At 57.0% G+C, this 27396-nt stretch overlaps 2 protein-coding genes across 10 annotated transcripts in view; both read left to right on the top strand.

The window, feature by feature from the left end:
- Positions 1-12498, top strand: part of VAC14 (VAC14 component of PIKFYVE complex) — a 59189-nt gene extending 46691 nt beyond the window's left edge. The window contains exons 15-19 of the mRNA XM_083870173.1: positions 6469-6643; positions 7381-7499; positions 8313-8392; positions 9971-10121; positions 11625-12498. Coding sequence (XP_083726299.1) covers positions 6469-6643; positions 7381-7499; positions 8313-8392; positions 9971-10121; positions 11625-11787 — 688 coding nt within the window. The 3' untranslated portion in view covers positions 11788-12498. The remainder of the gene's footprint in view (positions 1-6468; positions 6644-7380; positions 7500-8312; positions 8393-9970; positions 10122-11624) is intronic.
- Positions 12499-14373: 1875 nt separating this feature from the next.
- MTSS2 (MTSS I-BAR domain containing 2) lies at positions 14374-27218 on the top strand. 9 transcript variants are annotated; one of them, XM_083870474.1, is made up of 14 exons: positions 14374-14474; positions 18185-18246; positions 18357-18430; positions 20190-20274; positions 20456-20547; positions 20632-20706; positions 21422-21579; positions 21660-21767; positions 21845-21942; positions 22435-22642; positions 23376-23453; positions 23667-23843; positions 23935-24103; positions 24824-27218. In XM_083870474.1, exons 1-14 carry the CDS (start codon positions 14406-14408, stop codon positions 25594-25596), a joined length of 2226 nt encoding a protein of 741 aa, XP_083726600.1. In that variant the 5' UTR covers positions 14374-14405; the 3' UTR covers positions 25597-27218. The 9 variants fall into 9 exon arrangements, with proteins under 9 accessions (XP_083726600.1, XP_083726603.1, XP_083726597.1 ...); XM_083870477.1 differs by having other exon boundaries at positions 22516-22642; positions 24824-27217; XM_083870471.1 differs by having other exon boundaries at positions 22432-22642; positions 24824-27217.
- Positions 27219-27396: the final 178 nt, after the last annotated feature.

The raw sequence follows: 27396 nt of genomic DNA, 5'->3' as shown, positions 1-27396 counted from the left end.
GGCTTGAAGCCCCAAGAGCCCAGGGCAAGATTTGAATTTGCTGTCCATTTTGCCATCGAGTCACTGAGTTTAAAAGTTGGAAAAGAAGTGCTTTGGGGAGGTGATTTTTTTTTGCTTCCCTGGAGGATTTGGAAGGGGGGTTGCCTGTTTTTTAAGTGAGCCTTTTGTAGATGCTCAGATGTTTCTACAGGATTTCATAAGCTTTGCAAGTCGTCAGTGAATCATCAGTGAAGGTGCTCAAGGCCAGGTTGGATGGGGCTTGGAACAATCTGATCTACTGAAAGGTGTCCTTGCCCATGGCAGGGGGGTTGCAATGAGATCGCTTTTAAGGTCCCTTCCAAGCCAAACCATTCTAGAATTCTGTGGGCAGGATAGCTTTATCCATAAGTCACTATAGTTTCCTCAAGGAAACTCCTGGCACACACCAGCTTGAGCAGCTGGAGACTGGTGCTGGTTGTCTGTCTAGTGGGATTCACCTTGGAGGAGCTGTCACATTTATCAGTGCTATCCTAAAGGTTGGGCCATACCTTGGGCTGACTGGACCATCAGGTTTCCAGATTTAGTTGTCTTTTAGCTTCTGGCCCGTTACAAAGGATATTACTCTTCCTTCTCCTTGCTACAGCCCTGTTTCCCTCTCCAGTTTGGTAGATTTGTGGGTATGTAATTGATCATAAAAATGTCCAGAAGTGTTGAATATCTGCTTGGAGAACTCAAGGTGATCTTGTTGAAGGGCACTGTTCTCCAGGCATGTCCAAGGTCAGAACAAGGCTGGGCTTATCACGAGTCAAGGTGAATGTGTTCAGTTTCAGGCTGGACTATCAGCTTTAGTGGGCAGTGGGGAAGCTGTCCTGCCAGCCAGGACAGGGACCTCCCGGTGGCCTGATGTCCAGGGGAAGCATCAGGAGGAGCAGAAGCCATGGGCTGAGGCTCTGCAGGATCGAGATGCTATTTCACCAGTTGAAGCTGGCCTGAAATACTAATGTACATTTGTGGTGTTTTCCTCTCAGGCATCTGTCTCAGTTGCTCTGGGGTTCCCCAGGGATCCCTGGGGAGCTCCTGACGCTGAGGCAGCCACAGCCCAGCACTGAGCTGGCACCGCGGCTCCTCCGGCACTTGTCACACTGACGGCTGCTGCCAAGCAGACGCTCCGTGGGAGGGTTTTCTTGTTTGCAGTGAAACACTCTGCACCTTTCCCTTTTCAAGTGAAGGCATCGCAGGGCTTGTCTCCTCTGGCTTTCTGAGATCTACACATCTCCTTCCCAGAATCCACACATCTCTTCCTAGGATATGCACTTCACTGGTCTGCAGCTTTCACCGAGTCTCCCCTGGGAGCTTGATAACTATTCCAAGAAACCAAAGCTGATGAGGGTCTTTCTCTTCCCCAGACCTGCCTCCTGCAGAAGGAGCTCCCCTGCTCCTAAACATCACAACCCTTCAAAATCCCTTACATAAAATGCTATGAATTTTGTAAAGCAGGAGCTGCTGGAGTTGCCATGGTTTCCCTTGCCCGGAGGAGCAGCTCTGGAGCCTGGATTCAGGAAAGGGGGGGATTAAAATGGAGGACTGGGATTTTCTTTGCTGATACGGAGGGAAAGGATGGGACAGTGACATCCTCCTGCCTTCTGCATTTGCTCTCTTCTCCTCCTCTTCCCATCCTAATTTTATCTATGCTTCCTCTGCAAATTCCTAAAGGATCCCAGCTGCTGGGCCAGGCTGGGGATGCTGCTTTTCCTGGCAGGAGAATTCCAGGGAGTGGGGAAGGGCAGTGGGTATCACAGAGTCAGTGGATTCCCTGGTTAGGTGGGTTAAGCCAGGGCATCTGCTGGGGAGCTTGGGGTGTGGAGGAAGGGTGGGGGAAAGCCTTTGGGAGGAGAGAGGAAGGGAGCAGAGGAAGAGGAGGGTTGGGAGGAAGTATGGAGGGGCCCTGCCCTCCTCACAGCTGTGGAAGTTGTTTTGAGACCCATGAGCAGAAAAGTGGAGCAGAACCCCTCAGAGCATCACTCCCAGGTCTCAGCCAGCTCCTTCCACAGCTCAGGCTCTGTCCCAGTTGCTGGAAGTGGGACGAGACATGATCCTCTCCCTGCTGGGGCCCCGTGTCTATTAGCCCAGAGCTAATAAAGCAAATCACTGGTGCTTAATGAAGAAGCACCTGCTTAATTGAACACAGCGGGATGGTGCTCAGCATGGCCAGGCAATGGGACAGGACCAGTGTTTCCCCCCAGGCACCCCACAGATCCCAGAGGAGGAGATGGTTCTGCAGTGGGACTGGATCTCATCTTACTTTTTTTAGATTTTAGGGAAAAACAAATGCTCACCCTCTTCAAGCAAGCAAGCATTGGTATGGCCTGAGCCTCCACCACCCTGTTCCTGCATGGTGGCTCGGGGCAGGGGACGGGGCTGAAGTGGTTAAAGGGACGAGCAGGCAGGACGGGAACTCTGACAGCTCCCTGAAATGATGATGTTTAGATTAGCTGGTTTCCAGGCATCGAGTTGTCAAAGCAAGAGGGCTGGGAGGGATGCCGGGGCTTGTCCTTAATTGGAGATGTGGCTCTAAAGCCACCCCATCTCGCCAGCGTGCTCTGGGCTCCAGCATGCTGCCCTGCAGCAGCTCCCTGCCCCTGTACGATCCTTATTCCGCTTGTTCCCATACTTCATCCCACCCCAGCAACCATTTGCATGATGGGAATTCATTGTGATTGACATTGCTGTGCTGGCAATTAGGTGGCTGCTACATCAGAGACACATGGGACCCCAGGGTGACATGGGCACGCAGAGCTTGTGGTGACCTCTGTGGCTCTTCTCTTGGCCAGCCTCATGTTGTCAAGGAGTCCTTTAGGCAAGGGGGCAGGCAGAGTCCTGTGACTGCAGCAGGGGCTGGAGGTGGTCTTTGGGAGGGCGTTTGGCCTTTGCTGGGTCCCTTGGGAGGTGTCCCCCATCTTCGCGCTGCAGGTGGATGCTGCCTCCCATCTGCCTGCAGCCACATTCCTTGGCTCCATTGGAAAGGCTTGAATAACCCTTTTAATTTAAGGAGTTAAATTTTAATGGCCTGAATACCACATTTCATTATCGCCATGTGCCTGCGCTGCCGGCTGTGTAATATAACCAGTATGTGTCATGATGCTCTGCAGCTCCTGCCTCCCTGGGGACACTTCTTGCCCTCTTCCTCCATGCCAGAAAATCCTTGGGGACTCTCTGCGTCCCAATGGGCAAGAGGATGCACATCACCCACAGGGATGCAGGGAGAGCTCTAGGGCGAGGCATCTTGCTGGAATGATGCTTCAGGGGGATTAGCTGGTTCCTTCCATCATCACATTATGTATATATGGGGAGATATGTATATTTAAGGGCTGTATGTATATATATATATATATATATACACACACACATATTTATAGGATGTATGTATCCAGGATATATTTATGGTGTGTACATATAAGAGGTATGGCTCCCACCCTCTGTCCCCTCTGCCCTGTTCCCTTTCCACAGCCACTCCACCAGCATCTCAGTTGAGGCCACCTGTCCTCTGTTTAGCCCCTTTCCCTGCCTCCTCCCAGCCAGCCTGGCGTTCCCCTCATGCCATCAAAGCCTCCCAGGGAATGGGCTCCTGGGGACCCTCCCACCCCACCAGCAGCCGCCTGGTGCTGGTAGTTGGCCTCAGCTGCTGGCTCCTGTCACGGAGGCCAACAGCTGCAGGACCAGCCAGTTGTTCCCTCCTTTGGAGACTGCTTTTGGGATATGCCGACCAAGGGATTTCATGGAGGGGAGTTTGATGTCTCTGCCACTGCCATAGGAGGATGCTGTGCACTGGCAAACTCATTCTGATGGTGGATCTCAGAGAACCTGGGAGCAGCTGGAAGGGCGGGACAGAATCCCCATGAGGTGACATGGCTTTGAAGCAGAGGGACAGTCTCTACACAGCTACTTCTCTAACACCCCAACAGTTTCCAGTTCCCCAATGCCACTGAAAGGAGGGGGGAGAATCCCAACTCTTCCCCACTAATCAAAACCAGGCCTGAAATTAAAAAGCAGCTCACATTCAGCCCCTTGCTCTGCGAGCACAGCGTTCACCAGCCAAATGGCAGAGCTCCTATTTATGGAAAGGGAGACCCTTCCTTTTCCGTGGAGGACCAGTGGAGGGAGAACCTGAAAGGTATCCTTTTTGTCATGGGGGAGCCTTGGAGGTCACTGGATTGCCCTCAGTGCTCCCAGGCACTGTTTCTCTTCTTAAAGGTCTTGCTATATATAGTCTTCTTGCCTGGAAGGTGTAAAACACCAGCTCCTCACCAGCCATGAGCATTGCAGCCAGTCCCAGCTGTACTGGCACACTGACCATTTCACTGTTGAGACTGAAACTATCCCAGTGTCTGTCCCTGGAGAACCCATTCCTTCTTTGGGCACATGAAACCATCCCACTTCATGGTTCAAGTTCCCAGAACGGCTGCTGGAGGAAGCCTGGCAAGGATGGGGCATCCAGTTATCCCCTCCTTGCTGGAGAAGGGTAGCATGGAGCCACCTTACTCCTGGGCTGGGCTTGGTTCTGCCCAGGCTGGGCTTGCTTTGCTGCAGCTGGCAGTGACTGGATCCTGCCTGCAATGCTGAGCTATTGATTTGCTTTTGGCTCCATCAGGCTGGACTAAAAGCCTCTGCCTTCCCCTTTCCTCCCTCCATGCCTCACTTTCCCACCGCTCTCCCTCCTCCAGCCAGCCCGCGTCCAAGCAGCGAGAAATCAGGGAAGCGTTTTCATCCCCATGAATGCAGCCGGTTACGTAAGAATAATTGGGATAAATGAGCTTATTTATCACAGCCCGTTCCATTTTAGCGGGGTCCAGGGCGATCGCCGGGTTGGGTTACATAAAATCCCGCACAGAGCATCTCATTGTCCGGCAGCAGCCACGCGGGATGCGGGAGCTGCCGATGGAGAGCAGCCAGGCCTGGGTGAGGAGGGAAGGGATTATTTGGCAGGACGAAGAGGTGGGAGGAAGATGGGGGGTTTCTTCCTCTCCGTGCTGAGGAGGGAAGATCTGCTTCTTCATTCTCCTCCTGCGTCCTTAAACCACCAGGGTTTAGAGTATGTTCTTTGGAGTCTAACTACGGCCAAGTAATCTTCCTCTGGTCTGTCCTCACAGGAACAGGGGCTGGAAACTCACATCCTTGCTCCTCCTTACCCCAGGAGGTGAAAACATGACTTTCAGACAGGGGAGGTTCAGGTGCACCTCCTACCTCCTGGCCAAACCAGGCAGCTAGTGAACACCTCCTACCCAGCAGCCCAAGCAATTGCTCCTTGTTTTGCCTCTTAATCTTCTCAGAGATGCCTCCAGGGGGAAATCTGAATCCAGCTAAGATTATCTGGTTTAACTGTACTTGGTAGGAGCTGGGGGAAAGCAGAGTTGCTCTAGGGGATGCCTTGGTTCCAGGGTTCCCTATCAGGCCATGGGGAAATGTCATGACCCAGGGAGCATCCCAGTTTTAAGAGAAGCTAGGATGCTGGTGAGCCAGGTGGGCTTCCCTGTGTCTCTCCAATCCCCATAGTGGGGATCTGAGCTGGCACTGGGCAGCATTTCAGGTGTCCTCAGACAAAGAAGGAAGGCAGGAGCCTGGAGAAAAACAGGAAATGCCAAATCCAAACAAATGTGGGAGAAAAAAAAATCTGGTGGGTTTTTTTTTGTTTCTGGACTAAAAAATGTTGAAAATCTTGGGAATGCCTCAAAGTTTGTTAAGCAGGACATTCCTGCTGTGACCCAGCCAGGCAGATCAGCGTGGGCCGCAGTGCTGGTTATACTGTTTTGGGGAGTGCACTGCTGGCAGGATGTAACAGTGTGTCTTCAGGATATCCAGTGGAGCAGAGACATCTTCCAGCTTCACCAGCTGGATCTTTGCAGCCACTCAGCACTGGATCTCATGGCAGCTGGAGCATGGAGGAGTTCAAAGAGCAGCCTCTGGCTCCAGGGCTGCTGGGTTGCACAATGCTAGGAGGAATTGCTTCACCCCACTGGCCACACTCACTGGGATGTTCCCCAGTGTCAGTAGGATGCTGGTCTGACTGGGCCATCACATGCCATCTGAATGGTGCTGCTGCACACTCACTACTCTGGTCAGGCTGGAAAGTGACACCAAAACCTGCTGAGGGAGGTCATGGGAAGGATTGAAGTGGCACGAGCCATAGCAGTGGGTCCCATAAACGTCCCAAAGCAATATGATCAGGGGAATCCAAAGTAGTAGGACCAGGGGCATGTCTTAGCCCAGCTGTGGTTTTTTATTCTTGTCTTGGTGTGAATAACTGCATCCTCCAAATGCAGAGCCTGGTATTGCCCCACAGTGTCCCCCTTCTGGTGCCACCACACTCACCCAACCTCTGGTGCACCCAGATCTCCTCCCTGGTCCTCTCTAGAGAAGTGGGCTCACATCAGAGTCTTGATTGTGATCATTAACCATCTTTCCCCCCTGATTTCTCTCCTCTCTGATACACAGGCAGCTTTGTCTACTTCTGAATGCAGAGAACATCTTTCACTCCATGGCAGATATACTGCTTAGGGAGGAGGACCTCAAATTCGCCTCTACCATGGTCCACACCCTCAATACCATCCTGCTGACATCTTCTGAGCTCTTCCAGCTGAGAAACCAACTAAAGGACCTGAAGACCCCGGTATGGGCAGCAGGAGCAGCTGGAGGAGACATAATGGGGGGTGGTGGGGACCTGGAAGCCACCTGGGAGTATGTCTTGCTGCTCAGTCCCTGCCTGGTAGGTCCCAGGATTGGAGCTCGGGCAGCTTCTTTATTCATCCACCCTTCAGGAGCTGAGGATGGGCTTAGAGGATGTGCCCAACTTTTCCCAACTCTTGCTTTTCTCCCTGAAATGGGAATAGGCTTACTGAGCCCTCAAGCAGCTGCTGCCTCCCTCCGTCTGCCCCCTCACAGGCCATGGGACAGGTGACAGCAGGAGGAACAGTCCTGCAGTCCTTCAATTGTCCCTCCCAGGAACATGCCCACAGGATTTGGTGAGCAGCTGCCACCAGCACCAGTGACATTCAAGGAAGGAGAGGAGGAAGATTTCTCCTCCTCCTTCTCCTGCTGAAAACCAGTGATGCAGGGGTGTTCCCTTGGGTGGGACAGCATCATCCTCCAGCCCCTCATCCTGTGGTGGATGCAGCAGCCCTGAGGGGCACCTTGTCATGCTTGTCACCCCAAAGCACACCTGATCTCCATGTCCTTGAGGCTGAGGCTTATGCCAGTGCCAGGTGGACTTGTAGGGTCCAGAAATGTCCCTCTGTGTTTTGGTGGCTCTTGCCAGCCTGGTGGGTTGGTGTTGAGTACTTGGGGCTCTCCATGCCATGTCCATGTTCCCAGTGGTAACCAAACCCCAATGGTTCTCTCTTTCCCCAGGAAAGCCGTAACCTCTTCTGCTGCCTGTACCGGTCCTGGTGTCACAACCCCGTGACAACTGTGTCCCTCTGCTTCCTTACCCAGAACTATAAGCATGCCTACGACCTCATCCAAAAATTGTATCCTTTGGGGATTTTCTGCCAGGGTGGGGCCTGAGTTGGCCCTTGGTCCCTCTGCGGCAACCAAGGTCACCCCGCAGGCCAGCCCAGCCTCCTGCCTGCAGCCCATCATTACCAGGGCAGGGCAGCCTGTGCTGGGAATGTGCCAGCTCCCTTCCCCTGGTGTCATCCCTTTCTTTGTGGTGAAAAGAGAGGGAGGCATGCACTGTCTGAGCCTTGACCTTCCCTTGACCAGGAGGGGAGGTTCCTCAACATCCTCTTCCTCCCAGGAAGATGAAGGTTTTGGCCTCCTGGCCTGGTGAGGAGCAGGCAGTGCCCAGCACGGCACAATCCCTGATGAGCTCACCATCTGCCTGCAGCAGAATGATTATTTTCATGTGCCAGCAAACCCCAAGCCTCCCTGAGTAGTTTTCCAAACGAAGAAGCTCAATAACACGCTCAACTTCCTTTCCCAGTGCACACCGGCATTCTTTCTGGGAGACGCACCATCCCCATGGGCAGGGAGGGTAAAAGCAAGTGTCCTCCCTTGAGCACTCTTCCTGCCTGCTCTCAGCTTTTTGGGCAGCCTGCCTCTTCCCCTCTACCTGCCTGCTCATCTGTCTGCCTCTGTCATCCCTTGGCCACCCCACAGACCTTTCAGCCCTGCCTGCGTGCGAGCCCTGCCTGTTCCCTGCCCGCTCGCATCTCACGGGAGCTGTGGATGCAGGGAAGCTTTGGCAAAGCCGTGGTCCGCACCAAGCATCACCCGCACCAGCCATCTGCTGCTGCCCGGCCACCTTTTCCCAAGGTAACGTCCTTAACAGCCACATCCAGCGGGGATCTGGAGGTCACCGTGGATTTCCTCACTGAGGTGGACAAGCTGGTGCAGCTCATCGAGTGCCCCATATTCACATGTAAGGAGGAATCCCCGGGTGGGGAAGGGGCGGCGCGCGGTGCTCCCCCTCCCCGCGCCTTCCATTGCGGGCGGCAGCCGCCGCACGAATAAATAGAGCAGAAGTTATGAGACTTCTTGCCGGGAGGTTTGCCCAGCACTGGAGCTGCCCGCCGGGAAAAGGGCACGCTGGCAGCACGGGGGGGCAGCCTTGCCCCCCCAGATATAGGTTAAAGGAGCGAGCAGCACTGTCATCCAACAAAAGGGGTGAGGGAAGGGATGGGGGGAGGGGGCCTGGATCACACTGAGCATCTCCAGGGGTGCACAAGGAGGGGGTCAGATGGAGGGAACCCTCTGTGCCAACCTCAGATGCACAGGGTCGCATTGTGGGTGCTGCTGGGGCCCTTAGTAAGAAAAAAGGGGTTTTTTTTCTAGAAATGAAGATTTGAGCCCTAAAAAACTAGCTGGTGTTTTCTTCAGTATCGAGCCATGTGGGTCCCCCATTGAGTAATGCAGCAGTGCCTGACCAGGGGCTCGGGTGTGACAGTTGGAGCCAGGATGGTGGCAGGGGATGTGACAGGGTGACCTGTGGCTGTGGAGGGATTTCTCATAATGTCAATTTGCTGGGCTTCTCATCGAAGGTGTAGCAGGGCACTGACGTTGTTGGGAAATGTCCCAGAAAGGACTTTGGTGCACCTATGTAGGTCCAGGGCAATACTGGGGAAAATTGAAGGGAAGAGTTTTAGAGCAGCTGGGCAGTAGAGACCCTCAGTCATGTTGCCTCCTGTAGACCCTATCCCATATCCCCAGAATGACTGTCCCAATGTGTTAGGCACCCACATGTCTATGGTAGTTTTGCATGCCCCAAAATTATTCATTGAGGATTCCCCAGCCCACTCACCTTAGTCAGCACATCTCAGGGTAGGGGACAGACATGTTCCCAATAAAGTGGCATCCTCAGTGATGGCTCCCTTCACTGGGAGACACCAGAGGTACAAGTGACAACCAGGAGGTGAGATGCTGAGACACAGACCTTACCCATCTCCTGGGCTGCCCCTTCAGTTGTGCTTTAGGGCTCCAGAAGACTCTTCTGCCATGAGCACAGCAAGGGTGGAGCCAGAAGGTGGTTTTGCCTCTACTGAACAGAATTGGGGCCTAAGTAACCCTCAGAACCAAGCAGAGGGGATTCCTTCTGCTCCAGAGTGTCCCCAGGAGGGTGTCACCCAGCCCTCAGGATGGGATGCTCCAGGGTGGGTATTTCTGCTAAATCTACAGAAGCTGAGGAGCAATCCTGTGTTCCATGTGTGTTCTCTGGCAGACAGCATGAACAGTCTTAGGGGTGAGTGGTATCAGAAGTGGCAGACTGGGGAGCCAGTTGCCCCCAGGGGGGCTGGTCAGTGGAGGGGCTTCCAGACAATGTAGGACACCAAGATGGATAGGTTAATGAAGGGGGAGAGGGTGCCACCAGCTGCCCCTTGGTTGGCTGGCAGAGGCTTAGAGCCTCTCCAGGACTATCAGAGGGGGTGGGAGGAACCTGCTATTGCAGCTGGAGATGAAATGCGTTTTCCCTGCCTTCCCATCCTCTTCTGTCCTTTTCCAGATCTCCGCCTGCAGCTGCTGGATGTGAAGAACAACCCCTACCTGATCAAGGCTCTCTATGGCCTGCTGATGCTGCTGCCCCAGAGCAGCGCCTTCGAGCTCCTCTCCCACCGCCTCCAGTGCGTGCCCAACCCCGAGCTCATGCAGACCACGTAAGTGCTGGGGGATGGACCGGCATCAGCATCAGGGCTGGATCAGCTGTTCCCCCACAGCTGAGCATCCCTGTCATTCCAGGCTCAGCCCCAAGCCCAGGCTCAGCCCCATGCTCTGGCTTTCTCCCCCCAGCTCCACTGCGGCCGTGGCTGCTCCTTGTCCCCATGGCCGAGAGTGTTGGCTCGGGGGGTTTTTTGTGTCTATATTTGGTAACCCTGGGAGGGCTGTGCCTCATCCACAGGCATTTGGCATCCGGGATGGAAAATTTCACTTGTGGGGTCGCTATGGAAACGAGCAGAGCTGGGAAGGAGGTTTATGGAGAAAGACTCCAGCAGCTGGGGGGGGCTCCCAGAGCATCCCCCCTGCAGCCTGGACAGCCTTCACAGCACCCAAAAGGAGCCTGGCACCCTGCTAATGCCTCTGGATGGCTGCACCATTCTCACTCCTGGCCTTTGGGGATCCATGAGATGTGCAAGGGCAGCATCTCCCTGGGGACCAGCTGAGATCCTCATGCTCCCTGCCCAGGGGTACTGCCACTGGGATTTGCTTTCCAACCCTTGGCTAATGAGTAGTGGGGGGGCTTGATGATAAAGCTGGCTTTGCCTTGGTGAAGCCCTGGGAACAAAAAGAGCCCAAGATGGGCAGGTTTCTGAATTAACCCCCTGCTGCTGTTGTCGCTCCTTGGCTTTTAACTGCTTCCCTGGAATGGCTTTTATCCCTCATGGCCTCCGGCGCTGAACTCCTACCCACAACCCAGCACTGATATTTAATTGGGGGGGCAGAGAGGGGGCTGCATGTGCTTCCCCCTCCTTTTTTCTCCCCACTAACCCTGGCAGTGGGGGTTTTTCGAGCTGTCAGACGGCCTGAGCATCTGATTAACTCTGACCTACATTCCTTCAAACACCGAAGCCGGCTTTCATAACTGGCCAGTCCCAGCTGCCCCCTCCCCAGGGACATACCAGAGCCACCAGAGCTGCCTGCCATCTTCCCATGGGCATCCTATGGCTGGTGTCTCCTCCTTCCTTGCACGGGGACAGCAGAGGGATGAGTATTCATGGCTGGAACCCTAGGGAGCCTGGATTTGGAGGCCCCAGCCATGAATGCTCATTCCTGCTGTCACTGGATGTTTTTTGCTTCCTCAAAAAAAAAAAAAAAAAACCAGACATGGAAACTGAGGCACATGGCCCTGGCATCCTTATCTCACTGCTTTTGACTGCAGTGGGTTGGGATAAAGGGGAGTATGTGTCAAAGGAATTAAACCTCCCATGTGGGGCCAAGATGCAGATTTCCCTTGTCCTCTCCCTTGTATTCGGCTGTCTCACACCTTTGAAGGAAGAAAATATGTCTTCAGGGGGGTATTTTATGAGGAACCAGTATGAGTAGGATTTGCTGAGCTCAGCTTCTTCAGGACAAGCTTTTGGTGCTGCTGCCAGTGCTGGATGCTCACAGTACCAAACATCCCCATCCCCTTTGCACCCTCACGCTCTCTTCCCACCCTGCAGGGACAACACCAAGCCCAGCACTGGCTTCAAGAGGACAGCAGCCTCCAACATCGACTACACAGAGCTGCTGCAGCACTTTGAGAAGGTCCAAAACAAGCACCTGGAAGCAAGGCACCAGCGAGCCGGGCGGGCAGAGCAGCTGGACCGGCGGGTGGTCCTCTGAGCACCCCCGCGGCCGCCGTGGGTGTGCACAGTTGCTGGGGCAGGGACCAGGGGACACAGACCAGGGAACAGGCACACCAGTTGCTGGCCACCAGAGGATCTGGTGGGTTTAATGGAGATGGGCAAGCACTCAACACAGGGCTGGTTTTCCCCCCCACTGTGCGTGTGGACGAGGGGGGACCCTCAGGCTGTGCCCAGCCTCTCCTGTGGGTGCTGGGGGAACATGGGGAAGGGTTGCCCGAGGAAAGGGCCAAGGTAAAGCACCTCGTCTTCTCTTGCAATGGGGCGAGGAAACTCCCCTTTGCTTTGCTAATGCCTTCCCCGTGACAGTCAGCTGAGCGCCCAGCCTGCTGCCAGCAGCACCGGAGGAGGGGAAGGGAAGACGGGAGCAACCCCTGGCCTTCCGCCCTGGAAAACAAGCACGCAGGGCTGCCAGCCACATCTCACCACCCTGACTCCCACCCTCTGGTTCCGAGGCCCTGCTGGAGGTGACCAGTGGCATCTCACTCGGGGAGACACTCCTGTGCCTGACACTCGGCCCCCTCCCTGCATTCACACATCCTCTCTGAGTCCCCGGCTCTTGGCAGGGGGAACTGCACAGTTTCAACTCCCAGCCAGCACCGGGGGGACACAGGGACCAGTGGACCTAACCCCAGACTCCATTCCTTGTTCCTGCATTAAGCTCCCCGTGATAAAATAAACAAGCAATGCAGAACAGCCCATTCTTTGTTGCTGGGCTTCCCATCATAGTTTTGTTCCCAAGTGAAGCCAAAAATCCAGCAAGGGCAGGGGATGGCATGAAGCATCTTGCTTGACCCTGTGCCCTGGGCTGGCCCAGCCCTGCCACGTTGGCTTGCCAGCAAGCAAGACTTCTCCGCCTGCTCTTCTTCCCAGCAGGAAAAAAAAAACACCACTGAAATTCTTCCAGGCCACGGTCACGAAACCGCAGCCCAGTGACAGGCATTTTCCTGGCTCTGAGCAGCCGCCAGTGTTGCCTTCATCCTGTCCTGTGGCACCCAGGGACCCCAGCATGTGCCAGGCTGCTGTGGTTTTGGGGACACCGTTGCATCCCCTTTATGTTTCAGGCCCTCACTTGATCCCAGGAAAAGGGGGATTGGAGGAATTAATGGAGTTTTTATGGCTTCTGGCCTGTTTACAGGGAAGACTGTCTCTGGCAGTGGGTTCCCCAAACAGCCCCATACCTGCGCTGCTTTGGCCAGGATAAAGACATTCCTGTCATTCCCGGGAAAGGGCTTTCCAGACCCAGTCACGGCGGGTTAATTTTAACAGCCAGCCCTTCAGGATGTGTGAGCAGTGGCTTCTCAAGCCGGCCGGTTTCTCGGGGTGCTGGGGGTTACCCATTGCTGGACCCCTGGGTCACTGTCAGTGTGGGCTGGGTGGGCTCTGCCTCACTCCTGCCGAGCTCATTGCTACTGAGCAGCCTCTTTCTGCTCTGAGGGACTGGGTTTATGGAGAGAAATTCCAGCCGGCTGCTGGAGTGCTGAGCCATAATTGTTTCCTTACGGGTGGCTCTTGACCAACACCGTCCAGAGCACTGTGGGCATCATCAGCATAGGATCAAGACTACTTTTCTGGCAGGAGGGGGAATAGGTGGCTTAGGCTGAATCCCTTGCCCCAGCTGAGTGTCATTGCAGTGCAGGGGGTAGGGAGGTTTGCTGGGGCTCAGCCGGGATCCCGGGAGGCTGGGACTGGGGCCTTGGGATGGCTGTGGGAAGGGTTTGTCTGCTGACAGGCCATGCATTTCCCATGGCTCCGTGATAATCGAGTGCACATTTCAGAGCTGTCGTGTAACTACTGCAGAGGGACTTCACCCTCCAGCACGTCTTGGAGGGTCAGGAAGGCAATGAGGGTCAAATACCCTCTGGGGAGAGGCAGCATCCCCCCAGCGCTCCAGAGGTCTGGGACTGCCACGGGCATCCCATGGCATCTCCAAGTGCAGTGTCCTCACAAACTCCCTGGGGCTCTCCTGCTCCTCACCCAGCACCCCAAGATACTCCCTGGGGGCTCCTACGCCGCCACGGGAGCAAACCCCGGTGCTGCCCCCACCAGTGCCGCATCTCCAGGTATCCCTCGGGTTTCCCTCCGCTGTAGTCCTGGGGCACCCCATGTTGCTCCCCGATCCCTCCCCACCCCAAGAGCATCCCCGAGAACCGCCGGGGCTGACCCCAGCTCCGTCATCCCTGCGCGTCCTCCGGGGTGCCCGCAGCGGCTCCCGGAGCATCCCTGGGGCTGCCCCCGATGATCCCCCCGCCGCCCGCAGCCCCCGGCCCCACGGCGGGCGGCGCATGTGCCGCGCCCGCCCCGCCCCCGCCCCCGCCCCGGGCCGGAGCTCCCCGCGCCCCGCTCCGCTCCGCGCCCGCTCCGCGCCGCTGCCAGGGGGCGGCGGGTCCGCGCAGCACCCGCGGAGGGCGACAGGGAGGGAGGGAAGGAGGCAGAGGGGCGATGCCCCGCCCGGCTCCGCCGCCGCTCCGCCGCTGTGCCCCCCCCGCCGCCGCCGCCGCCGCCCGGGCGCCGCCCGCCCCCCGCCGCCGCTGAGCCTGGCCCGCCGCCGCGGCCTCCCCCGGCGGCCCGCCCGCCCCGGGCTGCCGCAGCGCCGCGATGGAGACGGCGGAGAAGGAGTGCGGAGCCCTCGGCGGCCTCTTCCAAGCCATCATCAACGACATGAAGGTAGGGGATCCCCCCCCCCCACCACCCCGCACCCCGGTTTTGCTGTCGTGACGGCGCTCCCCCGCCCCATTCCCCCGTCCATCACCCGGATTCCCCGCGCAGCCCCCGCGCTGCCGCCGCCGGTGCCGGTCCCGCCGTGGGTACCGCGGCTCTGCTGCCCGGCCGCGAGGTGGGCATTGGAACCCCGCATCGGGTGTCGGAGCCCGAACATCAGCCTCACCGCCAGTGTCGGGATCCGCATCGGCTGCCGGAGCTCGGCACGGGTTGCCAGAGCCCCACACCAGCCCCTTACTGGGCATCAGAGCCCCGTGCTGGGCATCGGAGCCTTGGAGATGGCAGCCCCCCATCATCTCTATGACCACCATTGGATATTGGAGCTCCATCCTGGGGATTGCAGCCCCACATCATCCCCAGATCCGTCACTGGCTATTGGAGCCCCATTCTGGATGTTGCAGCCCTGTATCTGCCGTGTTATCCTTCACTGGATATCGGAGCACCATGTCGGGCATCGAGGTGTCCCACTGGGTGCCAGAGCCTCACATCAACCCCATAATGTGCATCGGGGCCCTGCATTGGGCATTGGAGCCCGTACTGGGGATCCTGGCCCCTTATCAGCCCTGTATCCATCTCCAGGTGCCGGAGCCCCTGTCGGGTGACACAGACCAGGCGTCACTGCCCCTCGCCAGGTACCACTGGCCCCACAACGGGCATTGTCACCCATTTCAGGCATCATGTTGTCCCGGCTCCCCACCACCCCATGCCCAGCCCGGATTTCTGCTGGACCCGGTGGAGTTGACACCAGTGGAACAAAAATGTCCCCCAGCTCCTTGATCCCATTTCCTAACCCGGGAAGAGGATATTGCCTCCACCCTCCCTGGGAGCAGGATAGGGCTATGTTTAAAAAAACCCTTTTTGTTTGTTTGTTTTCACTTCAAAAAAATTATTTTAAAATGCTGGGAGGCATTTCTGACTAGGGCTGCGTGGTGAGGAGGGGACCAGCCATGTTTCTTCATCTTGGGGGCTGAAATTCCTACTGCCAGCTCCAGCACTGGGGTTTAGCCCTATTCATTTTTGGGAGGTAAAAGCTCTCTTCCTTCTCCTCCTCCTCTTCCCCTCTTCATGCTGCAGACCCGTCCAGACAATGCTGTCATTGCCAAAGCAGGGGAGGGGGGATAAAAAAAAAAAATAAAAGCCTTGCTGGGAAGATTAACCCCTTCGAGGGGCGGTGGTGGCTCTGCAGCTGGACTTTGCCTCAGGGCTGGGAGAAATGCTCCAGGGAGAGCTCTCCCAACTCTCCCCAGGGCAGTGGGATCCAGGGCTGGTCGGAAACGGGTGCTGGGATCAGCTCTCTCCCCCAAATGCCTTCACCCCAGCCACCCTCTCCAGGCAGCCTGGCTGAGTCCTACACTCCCACGGGGGTGCTGGGGGCAGCCCCTGCCTCAGTTTCCCCATTCCTCTGCTGAGGCTTCAGAGGGGATAAGCCAGCCCAGAGCTGTCCTTTCCCATTGACATGCCCAGCACCATCCGGACGCAGTTGGGCTGGGAACCCCTCACCCGAGGAGACCGGGCTGGATTCAGTTTCGTGCCATTTGAAGGTGGGAAAGGTGAAAGAAAAATGATGAAAAGGAGGTAAACCCCATGACACTACAGCTGGGGCTCAGCCGAGTGCCAGTGGCACCTGAGGGTGTGCTGTCCCCATCTTCCAGCCACATGGGTGTCCTGGCACGGGCACTGGGGGACAAGTAACTCTCTGCTTGAAGAACTGCCAGCATTGAAGGGCAGGGATGTACTTACGGTCCTATGGCTGGGACCCCTGTGCTGGTCACAGGGCAAGGGGACCTTATTTTCATGGTGGATGGCTTTTTCTGCACCCCTTGGCCTGTGGTGGGGAGAATTTGTTTGTTGGTGACAGTCCCTAAGCTGGCTTCATTCCTCTTGCCTCTCCTCGCGTGCTCGGTGTCCCTGAATGACCTTGGCATGTCCTTGTCCCCATTGTCCTCTTCCCCATCCTCCTCATGCCTTTGCTTCACAGGGGCTTGGGGGCATCACAACCTGCTCCCTTCTACAGGAGAGCCTCACTTGCCCTGCCCAGGGTGCCCAAGGAAGGTGGCCTGGGGACAATGGCCAGGTGACCCAGAATGGTGACCCAGCCCTCTGGCAATGACAGTCCCTGGGGACTCACAACCAGGGGATCACTGCCACAAGTGGTGTGTGAAGTGGCACCCTCAAACCTTTCTTTGCTGACTCATGAGGAAATAGGAGCTTTCGTGGTCCCAAGAAACAATGCTGGGCTGGTCTCATGCCCCCTCAGTGCAAACCTTGTCCCAAAAGCTGCCACTAAACCACAGTGCCCATGGAGATGTGTGGTGATGTACATGTCCCAGCCTGGTGGCTGCCCTAGGGGAGTTTACAGACACCTGTCACTCACTGCTCACATGGTGACATCAGGATAGCACCAGGATTTTGTCATTGGGACAACAGGACCAGGACTGACCTTGCTAGAATAGCAGCACTGGCATGGCTTCACCAGGATGATAACACCAGGACTGGCCCTACTGGGATGGCTTTGCTGGGATAGTAGCACTGGGACCAGCTTTACTGGAACAGCATTGGAATGGCCTTGCCAGCATGGTGGCACCTGGATAGCTTCACTAGAATGATGGCACTGGTACTGGCCATGCAAGGCTGGCAACTGGGATGGCCTGGTCGAGACAGCACCAGGATTAACCTCACCAGGACAACACGGACTGGCCTTGCTGGAATGGTGACACTGGGATAGCCTCGCTGTATGGTGGATCAGGATCACCCTTGTTGTGATGGCTCCAGGATGGCCTTGTTGTGATGGCACCAGGATGGCCTTGCTGGAATGGCACTGCAGCTGGCATTACTGGGAGAGTCCTCAATGGAATGGCACCAGCATGGTCTCCTGGGACTGGCTTCACTGGAACAGCACAGAGAGTCTTGTTGAAACAGTGGCACTGGGATGGCCTCGCTAGGATGGTGGCAGCAGCACAGCCCTGGGATGGCCTCACTGGGATGGTTGCACTGGGACTACCCTGGGATGACTTCACTGGAATGGTTGCACCAGGACAGCCCTGGAATAGCCTCAGCACAAGGGCAGTGGGACTGGTCTTGCACAGATGGCCTTGCCAGGATGGCATCAGGGTGGCCTCATTGGGACAGCACTGGGGTGGCCTCCCAAGCACCTGTGCTCTGTCCCTGTCCCCACACAACTGCCCCATTCATGGCTTCAGGGGCCTCCCCTCCTGTTGGTCTTTGGGCTCAGGGGAGGTGAGGACTGGGGCTGCCATCTGTGGGACTGGAGCTCTCCATGAGGGTGGGTTTGGCCATCTCTGCTTTGGGGGGAAGCTGCAGGTGCTGGGGGAGTCTCCTCTTCTGCTGGCCAGAGTCTTAAAGATTTTTCATTTCATGCCCTCAAATTTCCAAACCTATAATCTACCTTGACCCCTGTGAGGAAAAGATCACTCAAAATCCTGAGGTCTCCATGGTCAATAAGTTTGGGTGGCCAGACTGGAAAGGGAAAAAAGCAGGAAGGGTAAGAGTTGTGCTCAGCCTTTATGAGCCATTAGAGAAGCTACTGAGCCGCCCTGTCTCTGCACCAGTGCAGTGAAGGGGGACCTGCCCTGGCTGGAGAAGCAGTGCAGGGGATGAGGGGCCCTGTCTCTCACCATCACCCTTCCTCCTTGCAGAGCTCCTACCCCATATGGGAGGATTTCAACTCGAAGGCCACCAAGCTGCACTCCCAGCTCAGGTGAGTGACCATAAGAGCGGGTGGGACATGGGGGACCCCCCTCCTCATTGGCACATCCCAGTGTGTCCTGCACCCACTGACTGTGTCCCTCCTTGGTCTCTCCACCTCAGGACCACGGTGCTGGCCGCAGTTGCCTTCCTGGATGCCTTCCAGAAAGTGGCTGACATGGCCACCAACACCCGAGGTAGGGTCCTCTCTCCTGGGGTTAGGTGTCCCCAGCCTTGTCTGGGCAGGGGGACAGGTGATGACTGTCCCCTGTGGGGTGTCCCCTGCCCACATTTCTGGGGTGGACTTCAAGCAGCAGCTTCACCATCCACAGAGAGATGTCCAACCTGTTCCCACACATAGATGGAGCATTCTCTGGGAAGCAGCATTGGAAAGATGGAATGGGGAGGGGGAAGGAGGTGGGCACCCATGTGGGTGCTGCTCCTCACCACTCGTGGGTGCTTAGCCACATTTTCTGGTGTGGCTGGGACATTCAGGGTGGTTCAGCCTCACACTATGGTCTCCTGCACCCATCTCTGCCCCCTGGGATGCACATTCCACCTTCCTTGTCCCTGACACCCATCTGGGAAATTCCCAGGGGGGTCCTGGGTGCTCCGGGGGTCTCCAGGGAAGGGGAATTAGCTAGAGGGAGATTCAGGAGTCCAAGCTCGCCTGTTTTGGGGACAAACCCCAACTCACCAGAGAGGTGACTGAAGAGCCAAGGCTGCATGTGGGGTCCCCCATCCTGTTGGGGAGTGAGGGGGAAGGATCCCCAGACCCTCTCCGGGTGCCCTCTGGCAACGAGGAGCCACTTCCCACCGCTTGGCTTCTGCCAAGCAGATGGTCCCGGGCTGGTTTGCAGACTGGCGGCATCCAGGCCATCTGGAGCCACGCAAGGAGGAGGAGGAGGAGGAGGAGGTGGAGGTGGAGGCAGCAGCTTGAGCCAGGATCAGCTTTGCCTCCAAACCCACTAGCCCACTGCACCAGGGGGATTAGGGCTCCCCCAGCTCCCTGTCAGCCCAGGCAGGCAAAGCAAGGAGGAGGAACAGGGTCAGTGCTGGGGACAGCCAGGGACCAGCACCACAGGAGTCAGTGTCACCCTGTGGTGCTGCTATATCTGCAGGGCTTTTTGGGAGGGTCAGAGGCAGAGCAGCACCGCGGGGAAACTGAGGCACTGGGTGGGGGCTGGTTGCTGGCCTTGCACACAGTGCATGAGAATCGGATTAGAAGCAGCAGGAGCTGGGATAAGAGCATTAGGAGCTGGATTAGGAGACTACCCCGGTGCAGAAGAAGGCGCTGGCCCATGGGTTCCCGTATTTCCCCTATTGGACTGAGTGGCATCCAAAACTCCTGCAAAAGAGAAGGAGATGTCTTTGGAGGCTTTTTTAGTGGAGAGAAAGGCTGAATGTCACTCCTTAGTTTGCACCCAAGGATTTTTGATTTCCGTTTTTCCTGGGATTTGCCAGCAGCACTGCCACCATGTGGCCATCCTTAGGCTTCAGAGTTAACAGCGGTTTCACCTAAAAATGACGCTCCTGCTATCTGCTGCTCGCAAATATCTCCCCCGAGGAGCTTGGTCTCTCTTTTTATCCACTAGAGATTGTGTCTGGAGGTGTGGGACAGAGCTGACTGCCTGGAACTAAGCCAGAGTACCTCATCCCTTCCCTCCCGTGGCCTCCCAATGCCAAATTTAAGACAAACCAGGAAAAAATGGGAGTGGGTTCTAATTTCAAAGCCTCCAGAAGAGATATTTAGTGTTTCATGTATCAGATAGTGAATGATGATTCATTTATTTTGTGGATTTATCATGGGAAAAGCGTGAAATGTCCCCAGTGCTCAGTGCATCCCAGTGTTGAATGTCCCTGTCACGAGTCACCCTGCTCCTACTGTACAAACTGGGCTGGGACTGGTGTGGGGGTGTCCCTGCCCTGTGTCAGCAGCACTTTGCTCCCCACCAGGTGCCACAAGGGACATCGGCTCGGCGCTGACCCGGATGTGCATGCGGCACCGCAGCATCGAGGCCAAGCTCCGGCAGTTCACCAAGTAAGCAGGACCAAGATCAGCTTTGCCTCCAAACTCACAGGTGTTGGTGACACGGCTTGGACAGGCTCATCCCTTGCTGAAGAAGGGGATGCTGGATGTTGGCTGGGCATGGGATGGGGGAATGGCTCCCCCCTGGCTCTGGCGCTCTCTCACACTCTCTGCTTCTCTCTCCCTGTTCCAGTGCCCTCATGGAGAGCCTGATAAACCCTTTGCAGGACAGGATTGAGGACTGGAAGAAAACTGCCAATCAGCTGGACAAGGACCATGCGAAAGGTACAGGGGAGACGGGATAGATCTGTGCAAGGTGGCTGCGCTGCTGGGCAGGGGTCCCCTCTGACAGCACTTCTGCACCCCCAGAGTACAAGCGAGCACGCCATGAGATCAAGAAAAAGTCCTCTGACACCCTCAAGCTCCAGAAAAAGGCTCGCAAAGGTGAGAGGGGGTCTCCTGGGGGGTGTCCTCACCAGCCCCTCCACAGCACCCCCAGCCAGGGCCGGTATCCCGGCTGTGGCACTGCCAACCAGGAGGTGGGCACTAGGGGGGTCCTGCTGCCCCCCCATAGAAAGGGAGGTGCTGGCACGGCCCCAGGGGTGGTGGGGAGGCGGGGCATGTGCCCCAGCCTTTGGCCTCTTTTCACACGTTTTCTCTGTCTCCTTCTCTCTTCCCTCCCCTCCACATCCTTCCTGTAGAGCTACTTGGTAAGTGAACTGCTGCCCCCCACCACCGGCCCCCTCTCTGCTTCCTCATCTACTCCCCCAGTCTCCCCAGCCTCCATCTGTCTGTCCATCCATCCATCCGCTCCCTGTTCCCATCCTCACCCTGCTTTTAGCTTAGCTTAGCCTGCACCCCTTATCCTGTGGCAATGCCAGCCCCACCATGTGGCAGCCCAAGGGGTTCTCTGGTCCCAAGTGTCAGGGATGGGGATGGGGTGGCAGAGGAGCCCTCTGCTCAGGGCTGCTGTGGGGTGAGGGTGCTCCTGGACCTTCCAGGGATATGGGCACAGTGGGAGACCTATGGTATCTGCTGGAATGTGAGAATGGGGTGATATCCCCAAGCTGGGGGGATGGCCTCAGCTTGGCAGTGGCACCGCCAGCAGACTGGGGAGGGTGTCAGGGGAGCCCAGCACTGACAGTGCCCCATGTCGCAGGGAAGGGGGACCTGCAGCCTCAGCTGGACAACGCCCTGCAGGACGTCAATGACATGTACCTGCTGCTGGAGGAGACGGAGAAGCAAGCGGTCCGCAAAGCCCTCATCGAGGAGCGGGGCCGCTTCTGCACCTTCATCACCTTCCTGCAGCCTGTAGTGGTGAGTCTTGGGGGCTGGGAGGGTCAGGCATTGTTGCTTCAGCCCAGTGAGTGCTGATGTTCTCTTTTGTCTCCCCTCAGAATGGGGAGCTCACCATGCTGGGTGAGATCACCCACCTGCAGGGCATCATTGAGGACCTAGTGGTGCTCACTGCTGAGCCCCACAAGTTGCCCCCCGCCAGTGAGCAGGTCAGTAGGGGCAAGCCAGAGGTCAGGGGAGCAGGGGGAGCATCTTTGGGGGGACTTAGACCCCATCTTTCCTGCAGGTGATCAAGGACCTGAAGGGCTCTGACTACAGCTGGTCCTACCAGACGCCCCCATCCTCACCCAGCAGCTCCAGCTCCCGCAAGTCCAGCATGTGCAGGTATGGTGAGGTGGGCTCCACACCCAACCACAGCCAGGAAATCCAGCCCTCTTCGTTAACCTCAGTGGGCTAATGATGCTTACAGCCTTTGGGGATGCTCACAAGGTGCATGTCCACCTTCTCATGTCCATATGGGCAAGTGGCTCCCATTAATATGGAGGAATTGGTCTTGGCACACTGGGCAGGGCTGGTGGACCTATGGGGCAGGACGAAAGCCTGATACATCCTCTGGGGTCTGGGGACGATGTGCGCTGTGCATGGGGGCAAACATACCACCTCTGTCGTGTCCCTCAGCCTGTTCCCTGCCACAGGGCCACCTCAGGAGGCAAAGGGACACCCCCAGGACGACTACATACCTCAGTTTCCCCAGGTTGGGATGTGTGGCAGGGCACTGGCCATCCTGCCACCTCCGAACCTCCGTCTTAAATTCTCTTTTCCTTCCTTTGTCCTCCCCACCGGCGTGTCCCCGTTCCCCCGGCGCCCCCCCAGCAGCGTTAGCAGTGCCAAGGGTGGCATGGCGTGGCCCGGCGGGGCTCAGACCTGCTCACCCAGTTCCACCTATCGCTACCGCAGCCTGGCGCAGCCCCCCGCCGCCGCCACCCGCCTCTCCAGCGTCTCCTCCCACGACTCCGGCTTCATCTCCCAGGACGCCGCTTATTCCAAACCGCCTTCCCCCATGCCCTCGGACATCACCAGCCAGGTACAGGGAGGGTGGTCCATGCTGCCGACCTCCGTGCCTCGGTTTCCTCTTCCGTAGAATGGGTGGGTGGTGCTGGGTGCAACACAAGGGTCCAGTGCAGAGGTGATGAGACCCACCCTCAGAAGTATTTCCATCTGTGTTGGCATCATGGGAAATAAATACTGGGAATATTGAGGGTGCCTGCCATACTTGGGGGCATCCTGGGCCGCACAGCAGAGAAACCCCATCCACGAATTCTGCCAGGGATGGGGCAGAGGTATCCCTCTCCTTGTGCCAGGAGAACAGGGTGTTTCCCATTTACACAGCCCTGTAATACCCAGTTTGTGCCAGTCACCCACCAGGCAGCATGGAGCAAAGCTTCCCCTTCATGCTGCACCATCCCCAGTGCCAAGGATGCTCCAGGATCCCCAGGAAGTTGCCATTCCCACCTGTCCATGCTAACCTGGCATCACCAACCCAGCAAGGTCCCCACTCCCCAAAATACCTGTTGGCTTTGCATGGCTTGGGGTGAGAAGGGGGAAGGGTGGGGGCAATGCATCATCCCAGTTCTTGACCCTGCTGCCAAGGTTGCATTCTGCTTGCCATCCTGCATCTACTGCCAGAGAGAGGAGGGCTGGGGGCCTTGCTCAGCCAGGGGAGCTGTGGGTGCTGCTCTAACTGGAGTCATGGCTCTGGCTTTGCTTGCTAACTGCCTCTTCTCTCACCTTCTGGCTCTCGGCTCGTCACGGCACAGCAGAAGTCCTCCAGCTCGGCGTCCTCAGAGGCATCCGAAACCTGCCAGTCAGTTAGCGAGTGCAGCTCCCCCACCTCGGTTAGTCCTTGCCATCCCACCAGGGTTTCACATGTGGTTCCCCCCTCACTTCATGGGGTTCATGCCCCAGACCCTTCCCTCCATTCCTGCATGGGACAGAGCATCCTGAGCAGCACCCGTGGCTTGACACGGGGGACATCAGCTTGAGACCCCTCCTGCCACACTCCCAGTCCCAGTGTCACCAGCATGAACCGCATGCCTTGCCCATTGCAGGACTGGTCCAAGGCCAGCCCCTATGACCAGCCAGTGGTCCCTACCCTGCAGCGGCGCAAGGACCGTGTGGAACACCTGCGGGAAGCCGAGATGGGCTCTCCTGCTGGGGGGTACCCAGGCATGGCTGCTGAGGACACTCCCAGGCCCCGGATGTCGCCAGCTACAATTGCCGCCAAGGTACCGGCTGAGGCAGGGAGGGCACAGAGGTGGGGGCTCCTGGGGACTCCCAAAGGAGGAACCAGGGTGCTGATAGTGCCCCTTGCCCCAGCAGCATGGGGAGGAGGTGTCCCCTGCCGCCAGCGACCTGGCCATGGTCTTGACCCGTGGGCTGAGCTTGGAGCACCAGAAGAGCAGCCGGGACTCACTGCAGTACTCCAGTGGCTACAGCACGCAGACCACCACCCCCTCCTGCTCTGAAGACACCATCCCTTCCCAAGGTAATGGCACCAGGGGTACCTGGGACCACCTGAAACAGCACTTAGAGTGGGGAAGTGCACAGCAGAAGTTTTGGTGGTCCTGGGGCACATTTGTGTGCTCCAGGTGTCATAGCATCAGGCTGTGGTCATACTGTGTAGGGGCTGGTAGGGTGGCACAAATAACCACAGCTTTTCCTGCTTAATTGGGTGTTAGCTGGGACTCAGTGGGTGCAGTTGTGCCAGGAAGTGCCATAACAGGTTATGGTTTGTGATGATGTGTCTGTGTGCAGAGGTTGAATACAGGTAGAGATGGTGGCAGATGGTAGGTAATGGCAACAGAGTCGGTAGTTGGAGATCAAATAACCACATCTGTCATGATGTTGGCATGATAATGGCTGAGCCAGTTATGAGCATGTGGTGGTGACAGTGGAGATTGGCTGTGATCATGTTGTGATGGCTGTGGTTGCGGTGGTTGTGATGGTGACAGTTGGGTTTGGTTGTGATTCCAGTGCGATGTTTGGGGTGATTGAGGTTTCCTTCCAGTAATGATGTTTGGTTTTGATGGTGAGCATGTTGTTCCAGCAATGATGGGGATGGTAGTGGCTATGTGACAATCACAGCAGTTGAACTGGGTTGTTGTTGTGCTGTGATGGTGGTGGCTGGGGCTGGCTTTGATGGCGAGGTTGGGCTTGGCTACCCTCTGCCTCCCCAGCCACACTGATGGTGCTGCTTCCTCCCCAGGCTCCGACTACGACTGCTACTCTGTGAACGGTGACGTGGAGTGTGACCCCCAGAGTGATTTTGACAAGTCCTCCACCATCCCGCGCAACAGCAACATCGCCCAGAACTACCGGCGGATGATCCAGACCAAGCGTCCTGCCTCCACCGCTGGGCTGCCCACTGGCACCAACCTTCCGGCTGGCACCACCCCGGGGGTGGCCACCATCCGCCGCACACCCTCCACCAAGCCCTCGGTCCGCCGTACGCTCTCCAATGCCGGCCCCATCCCCATCCGACCCCCCATCGTCCCCGTGAAGACCCCCACGGTGCCCGACTCCCCTGGCTACGCCGGCCCTACACGGGTGGGCAGTGAAGAGTGCGTCTTCTACGCTGACGACGCCTCTCCGAACCCCCTGGATTTTGCCAAAGCTTCGCCCAAGCGGCTGAGCCTTCCCAACACTGCCTGGGGTGGCGGTGCCATGGAGATCTCTGTCTACCCCGGGGCCGGCCAGCACCTCTCCGCTGAGGAAGAGGAGGACCAACAGCTGGCTGCCAACCGGCACAGTTTGGTGGAGAAGATTGGGGAGCTGGTGGCCGGCGCCCACGCCCTGGGGGAAGGCCAGTTCCCCTTCCCCACCGCCCTCGTGGGGTCCGGCCCCAGCGAGGAGACCCCCGTGCCGCCCCCCGCGGCCTCCATGGACCCCCCGGCCGAAGACATGCTGGTGGCCATCCGGCGCGGGGTGCGCCTGCGCAGGACCGTCACCAACGACAGGTCGGCCCCGCGGATATCGTGATGACGCCCCGGCCAGCGGGGCCGTGGTCAATGGACCCCCGGGGGCAACAGCTGCCCCTCCCCGGGACCCCCCACCCGCCGGCACCCGCTGCCCTATCCCCCCCTGGTGCCTACTGCTTCCTGCCCCTCTGTCTCCTCCTGCCCTGCCCTCTCCCTACATCCCTCCTTCACTTGCTCTCTTTGGCCCTCCTCCTGCTCTTTTTCTCATTTTCTCCTTTTTCTATATTTTCTGCTTTTTACTTTTGTTCTTTTATGTCACTTTTCCTTCTCTTTTCTTGTTTTCTTCATTTTCCTATTTTTCTTAGTTTCCTCTTCTTGTCCTCTTTTTCTTTTCCTTTTTAACTCTTTTCGTAACTCTTTTTCTCCTCCCTTCTATTTTCCTCTTTTTTTCCTTTCCTTTTTTTCACCTCTTTCCCTTTGTTTCTCTTTTCCCCTTTTGCTTTCCCTCTCCTCTCTGTTTTCTTTCCCCTGGGCGCAGGCGGGTGGCCCCAGCCGCAGCAGGAGAGGACGGTGCCAGAGGGCTGTGGCAGCCGTGGAGCACCAGGAGTGGGGGGCCCTGGTCCCATTCCCCCCAGCTGCCTGCTTGGGAGCCAGCACAGCTCAGCCTCATTCCAGGGGGCAGAAGCAATGGGCTGAGTGTGCAGGGGGACAAGAAGTGGGGGGCATGTGAGAGGTTGGGGGGGCTGGGAGTAGAGGCACTGCAATCCCCTCTGTTTTGGGGGGACACCAGGGTGCAGGGACTGAGGATGCTGAACCTCCACTTTGCCTCCCCTCACAAGGATCACTTGGGACCCTCTGCAAGCCCCCTCACTGTCCCTCAGCACCCACAGACCCTGTGCAGGGTCCGCTCAGAGGTGGGTCCAGGCACAGGAGGTTTGGCTCAGACCCCCAAGCAAAGCAGCTGATTTCTGCCGGCGGCTGGAGGAAAGCACAACCCCCCGGCCCCCCGCTGTACATAGCCCCTGCCACCCTGCTGTCTGTTGCATCGCAGCCCCTCAGCCCTCCCCCTTAGGAATAACAATTTAGTTCTCCCCCTTTCCCCTTCTCCTGCCCAGAACCGCTGAGGCCAAGTGACAAATGTTTGGGTTTGAGGGAGGGGGGAGTCTCTTATTTTGTACAGAAAACAAAAATTCTTTGGAAAAGAAAAAAAACCTGACCTGTCTTTCGACTGAAGTAACTTTTCTGGTGCTGTTGTTAACTTGGTCCTTATTCTTTTCTTTTTTTTTTTAATTTATTTTCCCCCCTCGTGTTCCCGCCTCTGCCGCCGCTCCCTCTCTCCCTGTCCCTCTGCCACGTTTATTTCTCTTTCTTTCATTCCGTCTTCCTTTTTTTTTTTCCTTTTTTTTTTTTTTTCTGGTGGTAATTCCCCTCTTTCCCCTCCCTCCCCCGTTTTCCATAGTCACTGCTACAAGTAACGAATGCACTGTGAAGATTCCAGTATTAATAAAGGTTGTACTGTAATTAATAGCCTTGCTGTGCTCCTATGGATGTTCTAGTTCTCTGGGGTTACCCTAGTAATGGGAAAGAGGTGGGAAGGTACCATTACCCCTTTGAGGTTCCCATGGATTGCGGGGAGTAGGTTTTGTGGGGTATGGAGGAGTGCAATAACCCCATAGTGAAGGTGATGGGTGATCCTGGGATGGAGAAGAGCATCCTGCTGCCCCGTCCCCTCCAGAAGAGGGGGTGCAGGCGGTGGCCCCTACCTCCACCCCTCCCAGCAGCACCCGCAGCGTTGCCACCTCCCGGATTATCGAGGCCGATTGCCAAACCTCGCCGGGGCAGCACAACCGGCTGCGGAGAG

This window comes from Zosterops lateralis (assembly GCF_965231275.1).
Source record: "Zosterops lateralis genome assembly, chromosome: 12".
Taxonomy (NCBI): domain Eukaryota; kingdom Metazoa; phylum Chordata; class Aves; order Passeriformes; family Zosteropidae; genus Zosterops; species Zosterops lateralis.
The sequence above is the reverse complement of the archived record's forward strand: the minus strand, read 5'-3'. Positions and strand labels throughout refer to the sequence as shown.